A 19,800-nucleotide genomic window follows, 5' to 3' on the forward strand; every position below is an offset into this window, starting at 1 on the left:
ACAGAATTTTAGGATACCATACCGTATGAACTTATCCAAATATGATTGTATGTTCTTCTTGGCCTTTTGTGGGATATGATATTGCCTTAAGCTCACTGGATAGACCCCAAGTTTCAGTTCGATTCGAATTGGTGGGATATTGCGAGCAAGTCCTGGTGGGTTGTTCTCTGCCCAAACTCCTGGTATATTGAACAAGGATTCATCACTCTTAGGGTTTTGGCTAGTCAACACTGTATAAAGTCGCCACTCTTCTTCCTTTGGTACAGATATTGTCATTATACCTGAAGGTCCATTGAACTTTAAAGATGTTGTTCCATTTGGTAGAAACGTTATCTGCGCTTGTAGTTTTGACAACAAATCACGTCCTAGCAGTTGGACTGGACATTCAGGCATATAAAGGAATTGATGTTTTACTACGTGGCCTCCCAATGTACAGAGTCGACTTTTAAGAACCGGTTTAGCAGCACACCTTCCAGTTGCTCGTATTACAGTGATAGTTCTTCGAGATGGAGGAGCAACTAGGTCAGTCACCACCGGATGTTCAGCACCTGTATCGATCATGAAAGCACTCCTTTTTCCCCCTATTGATACATCGACCATAGGCTCCGCTCGGCCAAGGGGGATGGAGCCCGGTCGGTATCTATAGTCCTCCATGACCGTGTCAGCCAAACCTACAAAGTCCCTATCTTCTCTATCGCGGGGTCTCTGCGCTGCTGGATAATACCTGTCTTCTCTAACACTTCCTCTATTACTACCATTATTCCCTCCAGGACCTCCTCTACCTCTCGCTCTGCCTCTATAATTACCATATCCTGCCCTAGGTCTGTCTCTCTCATACTGTTCCCTCTGTGGACACTCACTTCTCCAATGCCCTTCTTCCCTACAGTATGCGCACTGATTCCTACTCAGGGGTTCCCTATTCCACTTACTATCGCCTTTATCCGTTCCCCTATACACTTCCTTTTCCCTTCTATCTACGCCTGCGATCGCTACCGCTAGCATATCTTTCTTTGTCTCTGTTTCCCTGTTCATGTACACTTTATTCGCTACCTCCTTCAGTTGGGTTATGGACATCCCTACGAACCCTTCTAACTTCTGTAGCTTGCACTTTATATCTCCGTAGGCTTGGCTGACAAAGGCAGAGTTAACCATCCGGGAATTCTCAGGGGCCTCCGGATTAAAGGGGGTATACAAGTGGTATGCCTCCAATAATCGGTCATAAAAGACACTGGGCGATTCATCACATTTCTGTAATACCTCAGCCGTCTTAGACATGTTAATCGCCTTCTATCCTCCAGCTTTCATGCCAGCAATAATAGCGTCCCTGTAAGCTTTTAAATGGACCATGTCTGCGCCATTGACATTCCAATTTGGATCGGTGTTTGGATAATGGGCTGCGGCCCATGCTGCTGGGTTGGCCTGATTTTGTGTACGGGCCTCTTCTTCCAGTGCTTTAATTGCCGCTTGATTTATCCTAGTCCTTTCCTCATTATTAAACAATGTCATTAATAATTGCTGGCAATCAGCCCAAGTGGGATTGTGTGTCTGGACTATGGAGGTAAACAAATCCGTCATGGCTTGAGGCTTTTCAGTGTAAGAAGAGTTATGGGTCTTCCAATTAAAGAGATCGGTGGTTGTGAAAGGGACATAGACGTAGACTGGATCAGCATATTGTATCTGGCCGTCATCGTTAATGTGTGTCGGGCCAGGAGTCAATCGAAGAGGCATTTGATAATGTCGGGGTGGGAGGGTGCCGGTCAGTTGTCGGGTTAGTATGGGGCTTCGTAGAGATGCGTCAGTTAGGGGTTCCGGTCGAGGGGTAGTAAGACAAGGGGACGGGGAAGCTTTACTAAGGGGAAGGTTGGTGAGTAGAATATTCCGAGCCGGGCTAGGAAGAGCCTGACCGGAAACTAGATATGGCGCCAAATCTGGGTATGTGGAGTTAACGGAGGTAAGTACCGGAAGGCGAGGGTTTGAAACAAGGGGGCTGGACTCTGAGCTAGAGGAGGGAGTAGGTGGGGACAACGGGGCAAGGGGAGGAGCGTTTCCAGCAGCACCTCCTGTTCCTCTTCCGGTGGAGGAGGAGTAAGGGGGCGGCATAGGGATCTCAGACTCAGGGGGCGTGTCCAAAATGGGCGTAATTACGGCCTTAGTGGACAAGCGAGTCCTGGCCACCATGAGGCGACATTGTTCCTCGTGGCATACTCGGATCCATTTTGGCGAGTCTTTTACGGCCTGCCTCCAACAATCAATATATGGAAACTGGCCGTAAAGTTCAGGCCTACCTGATACAGCCACGTGTACACGCTGTACCAGATTAGGATCCAAACTGCCACGTGGCGGCCATGCGGCAACCAAAGTAGGCCATTCCCTACTACACAAAGTAATCAGGGAGACATCTTTACCCCAAAATCACAAGCAGTATATCCCTGTTTAAAGTTTTTAATCATACATCCTAAGGGTTCCAAAATCGTCGAATCTGACGCGCCCATACTTAACAATGGAGCGTCGTTTCCAACAGAGACTATACAAAACACTCTACCAACGGTCACACCCGTTCCCTCGGCAACAGCACCACGTGGTACAGTTACTAAGTGAAACGCACACAACAAAACACTCAGGGAATTCCCGTACACACACAGCTGTTACACCAGTCTCTAAATAACTAATACTGTGCCCTTTGGCGAAACTATACAGTCACCTACGCTATAATTCCTTATATCTAAATTACCCGTCTATAGCGTACCCCAGTAACATCGTCTTTACAAACAGTAGTTACAGTACGGTTAGCATAGGTTAAAGTACAATTTAAAGTCAGAGTACAATTAGTAGTGGTTATGGTGTTAAAACATGCAACATAGACGACAATTATTAGTACTTATTTACAGTGTCAGTAATTATACATGGTTATGGTACCGTGCGCTATAATACAGTTACACACTATTCACACTCTCGCTAGACGGCAGAGCTCACGCTATCTAGCAAGATATACACGCTACTACTACAATCTTTAACACATATACAATTCCCAACTAATCTTTTGGCCAGTACCTTGATGGACTACCTAAAACTATCTACATCCGTTTTGGTTAGCCACACTGCCCAAGCACCACATACAGCGAACTAGAGGGCGGAATTTACAACAATACCCTCTTAGTCTATCTACTCTATCAATAGTCTAGTGGGTTCCAAATTTACACGCCTTCCCACTTAGCCAAGATAGGTTGAGATCTAGCGAACCAAATTTACACAGGCGCCGCTTAGTCTCCCGGTCCCTCCGACCTAGCGAACAAAATATACACCCTAGAACGCTAGTCTAGACAAGACACCGGTGTCCGGCTAGGGCTATTTACACCAGAACCCCGCCTGACTCCAAACCAAAATTAAACGGGCTGACTACAGGGCGTTTAATTGAGCGGTGCGCCTTCGCTCCTTCCCTCCACTGGAGTGGGCAGATTCCAAATAACCCCTTATGGGCCTACCGCACAATCGGTATCCAATACCCCTAGTGGGTCCGCCGTCTAAAACAGCGGTCGTCTTACCTCCTCGTTCCTGAACCTGAGTTCACACTCATCGACGGGGACACCCCAGCACTTACTACGTAGAGGTCGATGATCTCCTGGACAACAGACCAGTGGCGCCGAGACGAAGGGAGGTCCACGCAGAAGTTCAGGGGTGCAGCCGTAGAGAACGTGGGCAAAGATAGACCGTCTCACGCCTCTGCTTCTCAGCTACCGTTGAATGATGAGTTTCCCGGCCAATGCACCAAATGATACCGGAGAAACTGACGGAAGCAAAGCACAGAGAGATGGACACAGGTTTCTTCAGGAAGGAAGAGATTCTTTATTCGGTTCACCGATCGGGACTCAGAGGGACTAATGTCACCAAAATACAACAAGTTCTGAGCACCGGACAATAGTGTAGGCTCCTTATATAGGCATGTAACTCCACCCATAATTAGCTCCACCCACACATTCTCTTACCCAATCAATCGAACAAGAACTAACTTCCTGTTTGACCGCATGGCTTGCCCAGCACAATGGAGGTGGGGAATACTACATCCGGTATTCTCGCACATGCTCCGTACACTACTGATTGTATCTTTGCCACGTGCAACCAACCGACCGATACACCAGTATATGCACGTACACATGCCATGTGGTAATCTCGGCCTACTAAATTTATTTTTTTACCAAGATTCCACCACACCTCCTCCCACGACCACGCCGGCAAGGACAGGACGCTTTACAGATGTGTTGTTGATGGAGGACATGCGGAGCTTTTTAAGTCCTACGCATCGCCACAGCCCTTCGGGGTCCACCCTCAAAGAACGACTCGACCGACAGGTAGCAGACTACCTCACCTTAACTGCAGATATCGACACTCTGAGGAGCGATGAACCCCTTGACTACTGGGTGTGCAGGCTTGACCTGTGGCCTGAGCTATCCCAATTTGCGATAGAACTTCTGGCCTGCCCCGCTTCAAGTGTCCTGTCAGAAAGGACCTTCAGTGCAGCAGGAGGTATTGTCACTGAGAAGAGAAGTCGCCTAGGTCAAAAAAGCCTAGATTACCTCACCTTTATTAAGATGAATGAGGGATGGATCCTGAAGGGACTGACAGTGGGCGATACATTCGACTAAAAAAGGCCTAATGAGGGGGACGTAATAGGGATTAAACTGATAATAATAGTACTACTTATCACATCACTCCTATCTGGTGGCACATTAGATTGCATGCGCAGTGCCCCAAATTTGAATTAGGAGGACCGACCATGCATCTTTTTCCATCTCCCGGTTCCTAAAATCGATGCCATATACACGTCCACTGATAGGGGACGCAACAGGTATTAAACTGCTAAGAATAGTACTACTTAACACACCTTATAATAACGCAGAGAGAGGCAACGCAGAGAGAGGAGTCTGAAGAACAGGAGTCAGAAGAGGAAGGTGGCTTTGAGGAGGTGGAAAACACTGCAGGCGTCCCAGGGAGCTTGTTGTCACCTTCAATGACATCAGTGAGGACAAGGAACGGGACATGGCTAGCTTGGTATCCAACCTTGTGCAAATGGGGAGTTTGCGGTTGTGCAAATGGACTGTTTGTGGTGCGTCAAGCGGGGAGTTTGGTCTGTCACTGTGAAGCGGGCGTAACCCTTATACTACCTGATCGATACAACATCATACCTAATGTTTTAAAGCACTTTATTCCAAACAATTTAGGAATGTTAAGTGATTTATGCCCTTTATGGATTAAAACCAGACTCTGCATCAACTGTGTAATTTTCCATGGGAGTTTTGCCATGGATCCCCCTCCGGCATGCCACGGTCCAGGTGTTAGTCCCCTTGAAACAACGTTTCCATCACTATTGTGGCCAGAAAGAGTCCCTGTGGGTTTTAAAATTCACCTGCCTATTGAAAATTGTATGTTCGCGACATCTCTAATGGTTTATAGTATCCCATTGTTAATTAGATCTTGGTTCTTTTTTGGCTCTGATGATGAGCACAATTCCATCTCCATCTTGGTCAGTTCTTCTTTGCCAGAATTGCCAGACACTTTCTTTACTCTGCTCACATGGACACTTTCTTTACTCTGCTTGCATGGACACTTTCTTTACTCTGCTCGCATGGACTTTGATCGGTCGACCAGGCTTCTTAGTAACAGCAACAACAGTAGAGGATGGATCGAAGGGCGAGTCAGTGGCTCTGAGCTTTTTCAACTGTCTTATCAGGACTTGGTTTCCTGGCTTGAATGGATGTGTGGGTTCTGTAAGTGGGAGAGACTGAGAAACATCACCATAAATGCCATTCAACTTGTTGACTAGTTTGGCAACATATTCTAACATAGCAACCTCCACTTGCTCTATCATTCCCTGTGGTCCCTTACTAGCCCAAGCGTTGGGGAATGGTCTACCCATCAGTTTCTCGAAAGGGGACAACCCAGTTATTTTTGGGGAGTTACCCCGATTTCTGCTAATACTGCTGACAGGTGGTCAGGCCAATTATGAAATGTACCATTGGTTTTTCTTCCTCAACTTATCTTTAATGGTCCTGTTTGTTCCTTCTACATTCCCTGAGGATTGTGGATAGTAGGGTGTCAGGATCCCGCGGGCGGCTGCGAGGGGAGGCTGCAGTCCGCTCGCGGCACTCACCCTCCAGCCGTCCGCGGTCCCCTTCTCGCTGTACGCTCGGCGAGCGGCATCCTCCCAGCCTCGGATGCCGCCCGCGTCTTCCTCTTTGTCCCCCAGCGGCAGCATGCATGACGCTGCACACTGGGAGACCGCTCATTTTTGTAAACGCCGGGGTCAGCCAACTGACCCGACGTTAAAGGCACATTGTCTCAATCACAGTGGGAGGTATAGATATCTCCCACGTGTGAGTGTTAATTCTGATTGGAAATTATCATTGGGTTTAAATATGTACCTTTCCTGTGTCTCTCTGCCCTGTTGTGGTCTTTGATTTCTAGTATTGCTGTTCTACTTGTGTTTCTCTCTGGTTACGTACTCTCTGGCTTGTTTATCCGACCTTGCAACTTTCTCCTACCCTTTGACCTCGGCTTGTCTCTCGTTATTCTGTCTTCTGGTTCCCCTTACTTGGCTTGTCTCCTGACTATTCTTTGTGTGCTTAGCCCGGCCACTCTAAGCTCCGGTACTGCACCTTTTCTGAGTGTGTGTTAGCGTGTTAGGTTCCCAGAATCGTGACATAGGGGACATGAAATTTCAGGTCAACACAAAGCAATCTGCTTATGTGTTGAGTAAGCTTACTTGTGAACGTGAGTTATTTTGTCACTGTTAATGTCAGGATACTATCCTGGACATTGTAGATATACAATTTGAATTGTATCTTTTTTTTAACATTCAAGAATGCTGTGAACACTTTTATTCTTTATTAATAAACCTGATATGTTTATATTCACACGATGGGAGTTTGCTGCATCAAATAGATTCCTGAGGGCTAATATCTTATCACTCTAGATCTATAATAGTGACCTAGTTTGTGATCACAAGCCTCTGCTGCATGACGAATAATTGTATCTGTCATTTACCATTACGGTTATAGTATTACAGATAGAGATACAGTGTAGCTGGTGCTTATTTTCATTTCGCTACTGGCAATGTGTATTAACTGTTACATTTATATATACAGACTTTATCTCACAATTTAAAAGGACTTCTAGTAATTTTGGACCGATTTATATATTTTATTGATATTTCATTGTGGACTTTGATACATTTGAATATTTTATTTATACCCAGTCTGTTTTTGCTGCTCATTTCATTTTTGGCCAGCTCTATTCAAAGTAGAGTGTATTTACTTTCAAGTTTATCTCTCCTTTTTTATGTGCATCTATTTCTATGTATACATAGTTCATATTCTGCTTTAGTGATTTACATATTCTGCTTTACATATTGTCGCTATTGTAGAACCACATATTATCACCTTACTTTATTGTATCTGGTATTCTATCTTTATTTTTTCTTGCTCTATTTCAAGTTTAGTCGGTTTCATTCGTACACTGACTTCACATACTTCACATCCACTAGTGTTTCTTTGACTACTATTCTTTCGTTTATCATAATTATTTCTCTTCTTTACTGTTCTGAGCTTATATATATATTTTTTTGTATTGGTTAGGAGATCTCCTGGTACGCTTAGGGCATTATCCCTATGTAAAGGATCCTGCTATCCGTGCAGCGCTGATCCTTGTAGCGTCTCCCGAAATCCAAGCTGAGAAGAGTGAAGTAGTGATTAAAGCTCCCAATCCCCCAAACATGAGTCGAAACTTCATGAAGGGGTAAACGATCTGCTTTATTGATGGCCAAACTCAGCCCTTTTATGATGGTCTTCCAGCAAGGGAGCTCCGACATGGGACCTTGTGTAAGACCGTGACAAAATAAACAGCACCAATCAGTGTACAGTACAATTAGTAAACACACCCACAGTAACAGTGTAACCCCTCCTCTCTATCCTGGAGATAATTAACTTAAGTGGTTGCAGAGAACCTAATTATCTCCAGGTAGAGAAAAACATGTCATTTTTATATTTTACAAAACTGTATTAAAATCTATAACTTAGATTTAACCGAACATATTCCCCCTGTTCCACATACCCCCAGATAGCTTGGATCTGAGTGCATATTATAGGCGAATAACGCTCAGATCCCATGAACACAGTTCTCAATATCGTCGAGTAAAGTTTAAGTTCACCAGTTGTTTGTGAAATTCAATCCGAAAAGAGTTCCATAATTGTAGCTACCTGGGGTCGGTATGTCTTGGGTGAAAGGAAAGTCCCGAACGGCAAAGTGATTAACGTGTTCGGGAGATATTAACCGTATGAACGAGGAATCGGTACTTATCAGCGGTGGGTGGCGGAATAAGTGTCCGAAAATAGTTCCAGAGGATTGCTGCTTTTCCACCGCTGAGCGTTCAACGTGTTCATCAAACGAATGAGGACCACCATGCCTTTCGTCAATTACCTTGCGATTAACCGCAAGGTCTGGGAGGTAAATGAGCGGCACACGACCTCAGTGGGAGGTCGGGTGCTTCGGTAGTTTGCTCGGTTCTTTGGAACTGCACGAAATAGGCGTACATACGCATGTTTAAATGAAATGACATTCCTCTGAGGCTAGGTAATGTCATTACCTTAAAATGGTATAGGTCAAATGGGGTGACAAATGCCGATTTCGGAATGGCCTCAGGCTCCAAGGGGATTTGGCAATACCCTTTGCACAAATCAATAGTGGTCAAATAATTCCCCTCAGCCATACGGTCAAGTAACTCATCTACTCTATGCATCTGTGACTGTCCTATCACTAAGTTTGCGATAATCCACACAGAACCGTGTGGTACCGTCTTTTTTAGGAACCAGGACCACTGGGGAATCCCATGGGCTTTGAGATGCCTCTATTACTCCCAGCTCTAACATATGCCTGATAATTTGCTGCTTAGTACCGCAGCCCAGTTATCTCTTTCTAAATCTTCTAGCACACATTGTCTCTCAAAGTAGTGTAAATAATTATCAATATCCATCTCACCTTCCACGAAGCTTTTAAATGCAGCGTAGTTGATTTTGCGCTGTCGCCCCATTGTAGATCCAGATAGCGACAATATATCCACAGGGGGTGATCTGTCTCTGGTTTCTCGGGCTTCCCGGGCATTCTGTGCCTCCGTAGCTTGTGCCAAGATCTGTACCATGATCTCTGGTGTAGGGTTAGGTCCTACCAAGCTGAGTCTCCATTTCACGTCCTTTTGGAACTCTGTTTCCTCCGCATTCGCCATCTGTTGTTCACTGATTTGATCGCTCTCCAGTAGTTCGGCTATTAGCGTGACTTTCGGTTTATTACTTGCCACTATGCCTCGAGCTTCCAGCAGTTCTTTCAGCGCTGTTCATTTCAAGCAATCGTATCTATGCGCCATTCACTACTTGCTCCGGTTCGGTACATCCGTTCGGGAGAAAATCCCACTGCTACCACCAGTGTAAAGGATCCTGCTATCCGTGCAGCGCTGATCCTTGTAGCGTCTCCCGAAATCCAAGTTGAGAAGAGTAAAGTAGTGATTAAAGCTCCCAATCCCCCAAACATGAGTCGAGACTCCATGAAGGGGTAAAGGATCTGCTTTATTGATGGCCAAACTCAGCCCTTTTATGATGGTCTTGCAGCAACGGAACTCCCACATGGGACCTTGTGGAAGACTGTGACAAAATATACAGCACCAATCAGTGTACAGTAGTGATGTCGCGAACACGAAATTTACAGTTCGCGAATGGCGAACGGGAACTTACGCAAACGTTCGCGAACTGGCGAACCGCCATTGACTTCAATGGGCAGGCGAATTTTAAAACCCACAGGGACTGTTTCTGGCCACAAAAGTGATGGAAAAGTTGTTTCAAGGGGACTAATACCTTGACTGTGGCATGTCGGAGGGGGATCCATGGCAAAACTCCCATGGAAAATTACACAGTTGATGCAGAGTCTGGTTTTAATACATAAAGGGCAGAAATCACCTAACATTCCTAAATCACAATGGATATGGATTGACACCTGACATATGGATTGACACCTGTCCTCACAGACCCTGATACACACTGACACAGAGCAGAAAAGGGACTGTTCCCCCTACATAGGGTCACTTGGCATATATGGCGTGGTTGTGGGAGGAGGAGGATGACTTCCACCTCTTCCACTGTTTGCTTCCTGTTGTGCTGTGACATCACCCTTATACGCTGTGTAAAGCATACTTTTTAATTTATTTTTCAAATGCTGCATCCTTTCCGACTTGTAATTCGGTAACATTTCCGCCACTGTCTGCTTATACCGGGGGTCTAGTAACGTGGACACCCAGCACAGGTCGTTCTCCTTCAGCCTTTTTATACGAGGGTCCCTCAACAGGCACGACAGCATGAAAGACTTAATTTGCACAAGGTTGGATGCTGAGCTACTCATTTCCCGTTCCTCCTCCTCACACATAGCAGAATAGGGGCTGTTCCCCCTACATAGGGTCACTTGGCAGATATGGATTGACACCTGTCCTCAAAACCCCTGATACACACTGACACAGAGCAGAATAGGGGCTGTTCCCCCTACATAGGGTCACTTGGCAGGTATGGATTGACACCTGTCCTCAGAGCCCATGATACACACTGACACAGCGCAGAATAGCCCCTGATACACACTGACACAGAGCAGAATAGGGACTGTTCCCCCTACATAGGGTCACTTGGCAGATATGGATTGACACCTGTCCTCAAAGTCCCTGATACACACTGACACAGAGCAGAATAGGGACTGTTCCCCCTACATAGGGTCACTTGGCAGATATGGATTGACACCTGTCCTCAGAGCCCATGATACACAATGACACAGAGCAGAATAGAGACTGTTCCCCCTACATAGGGTCACTTGGCAGATATGGATTGACCCCTGTCCTCAAAGCCCCTGATACACACTGACACAGAGCAGAATAGGGACTGTTCCCTCTACATAGGGTCACTTGGCAAATATGGATTGACACCTGTCCTCAGAGATCATGATACACACTGACACAGAGCAGAATAGAGACATTTCCCCCTACATAGGGTCACTTGGCAGATATGGATTTACACCTGTCCTCAGAGCCCATGATACACACTGACACAGAGCAGAATAGCCCCTGATACACACTGACACAGAGCAGAATAGGGACTGTTCCCCCTACATAGGGTCACTTATGGATTGATATGGATTGACACCTGTCCTAAGTATCCCTGTATTGGGAAGCATTGTCGCCCAAACTAATTTATACGCCCATCAATTCCGAGCTACAAATCCAGACTCTTTTTTTGGCAAAGATACACACTGTGCCAGAATTTAAAAGATTCTGGGCATTGACTATGCTGATGGGCATCATAAAGAAGCCCTCCATCCGCTCCTACTGGAGCAGTAGCCCCATCTGCTCCCAATGTATCTCGAGGAAGAGGTATGAAATGATTCTGCATTTCATGCACTTCAGTGACAACAGCCTGTGTCCCCCTAGGGAGCGTCCCCAGTTTGACAGGCTGTATAAAATCCGCCCCCTGATTACCTACTTTGCTGCCAGGTTTGCAGAGGCTTATACACCTGGAAGGAATATATGCGTGGATGAATCCCTGATGAAGTATAAGGGAAGGCTGGGATTCAAGCAGTATGTTCCTTCCAAGCGCTCTAGGTATGGTGTAAAGATGTATAAGCTCTGTGATAGCGAGACTGGGTATACTGAGGCCTTCCGGGTGTACGAGGGAAAGGATAGCCACCTTGACCCTCCAGGTTGCCCAGAACATATGGGAACCAGTGGCAAGATTGTCTGGGACCTGATATTCCCCCTGATAAACAAAGGGTACCACGTGTATACTGACAATTTTTATACAAGTGTCCCTTTGTTCAAGCTACTGTACTGTTTTGATACAGTAGCTTGCGGCACAATTAAAAAGAACAGCACAGGTTTCCCAGGACAACTTGCACGCACCCGGCTACAAAGGGGGGAGACCTCAGCTCTGCGCCAAGAGGAGCTGTTGGCAGTTAAGTACAGAGACAAGAAGGACGTCCTGTAAGCCTGTGTACTTATGCACAAAGCGTTGTACGATCAGATTACACACATGTGCCATGCACGGCACATGTGTCAACTTGCGCAACTTCAATGCCGCCAACAAATTTGTTCCGTTGTCACAAACCACTTTGCCGATCTTCAGTTGCTGCGGAGTCAGCCACTTTTCCACCTGTGCGTTCAGGGCAGACAGGAGTGCTTGTCCGGTTTGACTCTCTGCTTTCAAGCAAGTCAAACACAAGACGGCGTGACACTGCCGTATCCGGGATGTGGAATAGTACCTGGGGAGCTGGCGGGTGCCGTTGATGTGGAGCAAGACGCAGCAGCAGAAGAGGACTCAGCCGAGGAGGTTATGGAAGAGGATGGAGTAGGAGGAGTAGAGGAGGTGGCAGCAGGCCTGCCTGCAAGTCGTGGCGGTGTCACCAACTCCTCTGCAGAGCCACGCATTCCATGCTTGGCAGCCGTCAGCAGGTTTACCCAATGCGCAGTGTAGGTGATATACCTGCCCTGACTATGCTTTGCAGACCAGGTATTAGTGGTCAGATAGACCCTTGCCCCAACACTGTGTGCCAGACATGCCATTACTTCCTTTTGCACAATCGAGTACAGGTTGGGGATTGTCTTTTGTGAAAATAAATTTTGTCCGGGTACCTTCCACTGCGGTGTCCCAATAGCTACAAATTTTTTGAACGCCTCAGACTCTACCAGCTTGTATGGTAAAAGCTGGCGGGCTAATAGTACAGACAAGCCAGCTGTCAGACGCCGGGCAAGGGGGTTAGTTTCTGACATTGGCTTCTTACGCTCAAACATGTCCTTGACAGACACCTGACTGTGGGCAGATGAGCAGGCCTGACACACAGACGCTTGGAGACAACTAACTGCTATTCAATCTATAACAGTGAAAAGTTTTTTGGTTTTAAATGCACGCTATTGTGACACCAGATATGAGTGGCAATGTACACTGGCAGAGGTCTGCAGAGCACACGCTGAAGGTCTGACACACCCGCTTTAAGGACACTGACTGCTATTAGCTTACACTGGAAAACTTTTTTTCTTTGTAAAAGCACGCTATAAAGACACCAGATATGAGTGGCAACTGTCAAAGTACACTGGCAGGGGTCTGCAGAGCACACGCTGAAGGCCTGACACACCCGCTTTAAGGACACTGACTGCTATTAGCTTACACTGGAAAACTTTTTTTCTTTGTAAAAGCACGCTATAGAGACACCAGATATGAGTGGCAACTGTCAAAGTACACTGGCAGGGGTCCACAGAGCACACGCTGAAGGCCTGACACACCCGCTTTAAGGACACTGACTGATATTAGCTTACACTGGAAAACTTGTTTTCTTAGTAAAAGCACGCTATAGAGACACCAGATATGAGTGGTAACTGTCAAAGTACACTGGCAGGGGTCTGCAGGGCACACGCTGTAGGCCTGACACACCCGCTTGAAGACAACTAACTGCTATTCAATCTATAACAGTGAAAAAAGTTTTTTGGTTTTAAATGCACGCTATTGTGACACCAGATATGAGTGGCAATGTGCAGTGGCAGAGGTCTGCAGAGCACACGCTGAAGGCCTGAAACACGCGCTTTAAGGACACTGACTGCTATTAGCTTACACTGGAAAACTTTTTTTCTTTGTAAAAGCACGCTATAAAGACACCAGATATGAGTGGCAACTGTCAAAGTACACTGGCAGGGGTCTGCAGAGCACACGCTGAAGGCCTGACACACCCGCTTTAAGGACACTGACTGCTATTAGCTTACACTGGAAAACTTTTTTTCTTTGTAAAAGCACGCTATAGAGACACCAGATATGAGTGGCAACTGTCAAAGTACACTGGCAGGGGTCCACAGAGCACACGCTGAAGGCCTGACACACCCGCTTTAAGGACACTGACTGATATTAGCTTACACTGGAAAACTTGTTTTCTTAGTAAAAGCACGCTATAGAGACACCAGATATGAGTGGTAACTGTCAAAGTACACTGGCAGGGGTCTGCAGGGCACACGCTGTAGGCCTGACACACCCGCTTGAAGACAACTAACTGCTATTCAATCTATAACAGTGAAAAAAGTTTTTTGGTTTTAAATGCACGCTATTGTGACACCAGATATGAGTGGCAATGTGCAGTGGCAGAGGTCTGCAGAGCACACGCTGAAGGCCTGACACACGCGCTTTAAGGACACTGACTGCTATTAGGTTACACTGGAAAAAAAATTGTCTTTGTAAAAGCACGCTATAGAGACACCAGATATGAGTGGCAACTGTCAAAGTACACTGGCAGGGGTCTGCAGAGCACACACTGAAGGCCTGACACACCCGCTTTAAGGACATTGACTGCTATTAGCTTACACTGGAAAACTTATGGGCAGTTTCACAGGTGGGAGACCACATGACTTGTCTGGTTAAGTTGTTTTTTTTTTTACTAGGATCGCTGTAGTCACCTACAAAACGTCTATAATAACCGGCTGTCCCTAGGAAGTATTCAGGACAAATGTCATCTAGGTAAGGCAGAAGTCCAGTATTTGGGGCAGTGGGTAGGGTGTGGGCCAGTAAGTGTCAGCTTCTATCTTGGCAGGCTCTGTCCGCTGCTGCCCACACCCTACCCGGTGCCCCAAATACTGGACTTCTGCCATACCTAGATGACATTTGTCTGGTTTCAGGGTCAGGCCAGTGGCCCGAATCAGATCCAGCACTGTCCCTACATGCCTTAAGTGTTCCTCCCAGGTCTCACGCAGGCAAAATCCTGGAAGTCATCGAGGAGTCTATCCAGCAAGCATTGGAAAGTGGCTGGGGTGTTTTTCATCCCGAATGGCATGACTCTAAATTGGTACAAGCCAAACGGGGTGACAAAGGCCTACTTGGGGATAGCCTCCTCTGCCAGGGGAATCTGCCAGCACCCTTTGCAGAGGTGCTCTGGCAATATGATCTAGTAATTCATCCATTCTGGGCATCGGGTAGGCACCGCCTTGTCATTTAACCGCCGATAGTCCACGCAGAACTGGGTAGTCCTATCTTTCTTTGGAACCAGGACTACCGGGGACACCCATGGACTATCTGAGGGTTCAATGACCCCTAGTCTTAACATCTCCTGTATCTCCTCCCTCATACCATCTCTGACGGTTTCAGGGATCCGGTAGGGGGCTATCTAAGCGGGGCTTGTCTGGGGGTCTCTACCCGTTGTGAAACCTGGTTCTTGTGAGAAAGTTTGGCTCTTACAGGTGAGTAGTTGGCTTACTTGCTCCCTCTCTGCGGGCGTTAGTCTGTTCCCTAGTTTTATCTGACTATGGGGATCGGTCTGGGGCTTCTTTTCCAATAGATCGGGTAAGGGTAGGCTGTCTGGATCGTCTGTGGCTGGGGCGCATACAGCTGCTATGTCTTCAGGCCTTTCTTGATACTCCTTGAGCATGTTAACATGGAAGGCTTTACGAACCCTGTCATCTTGGCCACTGGCAATTACATAGGTATCGCAGAGTTGGTCTACCACCTTTTAAGGGCCCTGCCATGAAGCCTGCAGTTTGTCTTGTTTGGTGGGTTTTAATACTAGGACTTTTTGCCCCACCTGAAACGTACGTTGGTGGGCACCCCAATCGTACCATACCTTCTGTCGCCTCTGGGCCGCCTGGAGGTTTTCCTTAACCATCTGTGCCAGCTGTTCCATGCGGTCCCAAAGCTTCACTACATATGATACTATGGGGGTTCCCTCATGCTCTGTGGCTCCCTCCCAGTGCTCCCTAATGAGATCCAGTGGGCCTCGCACCCTTCGCCCAAATAGTAGCTCGAAGGGAGAGAATCCTGTGGACTCCTGTGGCATCTCTCGATACACAAACATGAGGTGAGGCAGGAATCACTCTCAGTCGCGGTATTCCTCTGTGAACGTTTTCAACATCTGTTTAAGGGTACAGTTGAAACATTCACAGAGGCTGTTCGTCTGGGGGTGGTACAGTGAACTAAGTAGAGACTTAATCTGACAGACCTTCCACAACTGGTGTGTAAGTTCGGCATTGAACTGGGTCCCTTGGTCTGATAGAATTTCTTTAGGGAACCCCACTCTGGTGAATATCCTTACCAATGCATATTTGAGGTGACTTTTTACTTGACTAGTGTATTATCGTAGGTGCTTTTATCTTTTAATTAGGGCTTATTCTGTCTAAGAGTAGATGTAGGGAGAAATTAACCCATCAGTATTGCTGCTATGGCCTATCACTGGGAAAGGAAAATAACTTGTCTTTAACCAAAATCAAATCAAAAACAGAAGCTTGTTGAAATTTTAACATGAACTCTCTGCACTGTTATCTGACAAAGAATGAAGATGCAAAACAAATCTGTATGCATTACTTTTGTTTTGTTGAATGCACACTATTTTGATTTGTTTGTATTAAAAAGAGTGATCAGTGTCAATCTTGACTATTCTTTTAATATTTGTAAAAAAAAGTATTCACTATTTAAATTACATTGTTTATATTTATTCACATTAGTTGTTTTTATTATAAGCCTCTGTTGTTAATAAGTAGCATAATTTAAATGTATTTTAGTTAGTGCTTACATTTAACATTTACCTCTCATAGGATCTATATTACCAATCATATTCTCAAGTTGGTGTGATGTTTGCCTCCATTCCAAACTTTAATGATTTTTACATTGAACTTGATGGCAATAACATGGGAGTGGAATGTTTACGACTTTTAAATGAAATAATTGCTGATTTTGATGAGGTGAGTTTTTCTTTAACTTCATATTGATTATTTTGTTTTATTTATTTTTTTAAATAACTTTATTAACAACAAATTGATAGTATTCTGAAAAGAATGTTGCAAATGTTTTGTGAGTTTGTTAAAACATCAAAGCTGTGGTAGTCAAATGTTTGAGAATAGATGCATTTTAGGCATATTTAATAAAGAAAGATCATATACAGGGTTGGTGTAATAAATAATGAAGTAGGGAATTGGGGTTTGTTTTTCCCTTATAACCATAACCATGTATAATGTGGTGATCGAAAATTTGGCTTATATTTAACATCTATTCAAGAATATTTTTTTTCCTTGAAAATATGTTTTTAGTTTAATTTGGAAATATAAATTTCATTTTAGTAATGATTAGGGTCAGTTTTTTTTTTCTAATTAAGAAAAAGAGCTTTGGGCCAGGGATGAGATAAATATGAGATGTCATTTCAAAAGAAGTGATTGTATTAGTGGTAACTGTCAGAATTTAGAAATTTATGAATATTGGATTGATTACAATTATATTCCAAGGTATAAATAAAATATTTTATCATCTTTAAGCAATATATGAATAACTCATATTGATTCATATATTGCTTAAATATGAGTTATTCATATATTGCTTAAATATGATAAAATGTTTTATTTATACCTTGGAATATAATTGTAATTAATCCAATATTCATTATTTTAAAATTCTGACAGTTACCACTAATACAATCACTTCTTTTGAAACAGTAGTAGCTATATAAAAATATTATGCCCCACAATTTCCAAATTATTTGACTAAAACCTAAACATTACAGCATAAGAACAACATTATATTTCCAATAATGCATACAGACATAATATGAGTGTAACAGAACCTTCCGTTAATGGACGCTTCCTAGCTTGCAACGAGGACCGCAAGCACCGCACCGGACACCAGCACCAGCGCAGACTCCGCAACCGCCGTAGCTTGACTGGAGTCTCGCCGTCTTCCTTCCCCCCTGGATCAGCTTCTGTCCTCCAGGACCGTGTGGGAAAGACCTCTTGCTTCCACCCTGTATGAACCTCCAGCATCCAGGACTGTGTGGGGAAGACATCTCCTCCAAGGAGAGCGTAACAGGAACAGCTCTTAAAAGAGCTAAGTAATTTAAGCTCAGGGGAGTATGCAGAGCATAGCAATCCCTGGTGTGATTATAACAGCTCCCTCCAATAACGAGACAAGGCTACATTTTGAGGGATCAAGAAGAACTGTTTAAAGCTTTATTTTACTTGGGACTAGCCCATATGGTCATTACATTAACATTGCTGTAAAAACTCAATAAAATTACAAACAGTCAAATCATACCAGGCAACATACAGTGACTTATTATAACACAATGGCATATTTTTAAAGGGGTGGGGGAGACAATATTTAACAGAAAATATCTCACGTGCATGCAGAATTAGCAATATGCAAATCTACCCGAATATGCAAATGAACCAGTCTTGCTATTCAGGTAGTGCATATTGCTGTTGCTACCAACAGAGGACACAATTACATTACACACACCCTGCACCTATAATGGGTACAGGGTGACTAAAATAAAAGAGAAATAAAGCAACCTAAATAAATAGTCTGTCTGAAGGTAGAATAGGGGCTTTAAAGCCAAATATATCAAACAGTCATAGTCACAGGGGAGGAGGCTGGCAAGCAGGCTTCTCCAGGACCAAGTGGCGAAGGGCACTTCATCACATATCTCCCCTTTGGGGGGAAGACTAACCAGGCACCTGACTTTCTGTCGGTCAGTGCCTAAGTTAGTCGATTCACCCACCGACCATAAGCAAGTGCCAGAGTAGCCCACCCACAACAAACTGTTATTAGAGCAGCCCACCCACAGCAAACAGTGACTGCACCTGGGTATTCCTCTGGGGTGATGGGGCAACACGCTGTGGGGAATTGAGGGGCAGATGCCAGCGCTTCTGCTGGGATGAGAGGGGTGCAGGTCAGTCCTGTAACAAGGGGGTCGGTAGGGCAGAGGCCAGCGGCGCTCTGCCCTGATGCCAGCTCTTCCGCTGGTATAGACTGCAGGACATCATGCTCTGGACAAGGGATAAAGGGAGGGCAGAGGCCAACTGCACTCTGCCCAGCTGCCAGCTCTTCTGCTGGGGTGCTTGGGACATAGTACGGCTCAGTAGCCAAGGGAACGTGGGGGTCAGTGGGGGTTAACATCTCCTCTGTTAACCCTGGGGCCAAGATAGGAGTTAGCAGGGGAGGGGAGAATTGGCTTACCTCCTCCTCCTGATACTCCTGAGGTTGCAGCTGGGGATCTGGACAGGCTGTCCAGCATCCCTGTGGGTCAGGCACATAGACCACGGTCCCATCTGCACCGTCTGGAAAATTGGTGTCTCCCCTTGTTAGGGTAAGCTGCCGCAGGGGAGAGAGGGGGCTGTGCTCTTCTCCCTGAAACACATGCTGCCGCTGGAGAGGGAGACTGACTGTCTCCACTCCCGTAACATTGTCCTGCTGCTGGGGAGAAAGACCAACTTTCTCTGCTCTCTGTAGGACACACTGCTGCTGGGGGGGAAGGTCGACACATTTGGCCCCCTGTAACTCACACTGCCGCTGGGGAGGAAGGACGACACCTTCGGCTCCCTGTAACTCGCACTGCCGCTGGGTAGGAAGGACTACACCTTTGGCTCCCTGGAACTCGCACTGCCGCTGGGGAGGAAGGACGACACCTTCGGCTCCCTGGGACCCGCACTGCCGCTGGGGTGGAAGGACGACACCTTTGGCTCCCTGTAACTCGCACTGCCGCTGGGAGGAAGGACGACACCTTCGGCTCCCTGGGACTGACTGGAGCTGAGTAGGCACTGGTAATCCTGCTCCAGTTTCCATTCCTGGATGGCCAATTCAAACAGGTCTGGCTCTAGGTCTTCATCCATAGGGAGATCTAGTATGGTTGCTCTGGATTCATATAGCCGTGACTCTGCAGCATCCCCGAACCTTGGTCCAGCAAAGGCGTCCCATAATAGGCCAGGGCCAATGTAATCCT

General features: G+C 45.9%; 1 protein-coding gene across 1 annotated transcript in view; it reads left to right on the plus strand.

Moving 5' to 3' along the window:
- Positions 1-19,800, plus strand: part of ADCY1 (adenylate cyclase 1) — a 1,733,599-nt gene that overhangs the window by 1,319,298 nt on the left and 394,501 nt on the right. Inside the window, exon 16 of the mRNA XM_063452027.1 lies at positions 16,628-16,774. Coding sequence (XP_063308097.1) covers positions 16,628-16,774 — 147 coding nt within the window. The remainder of the gene's footprint in view (positions 1-16,627; positions 16,775-19,800) is intronic.

Source organism: Pelobates fuscus, chromosome 4 (assembly GCF_036172605.1).
Source record: "Pelobates fuscus isolate aPelFus1 chromosome 4, aPelFus1.pri, whole genome shotgun sequence".
Lineage (NCBI taxonomy): Eukaryota > Metazoa > Chordata > Amphibia > Anura > Pelobatidae > Pelobates > Pelobates fuscus.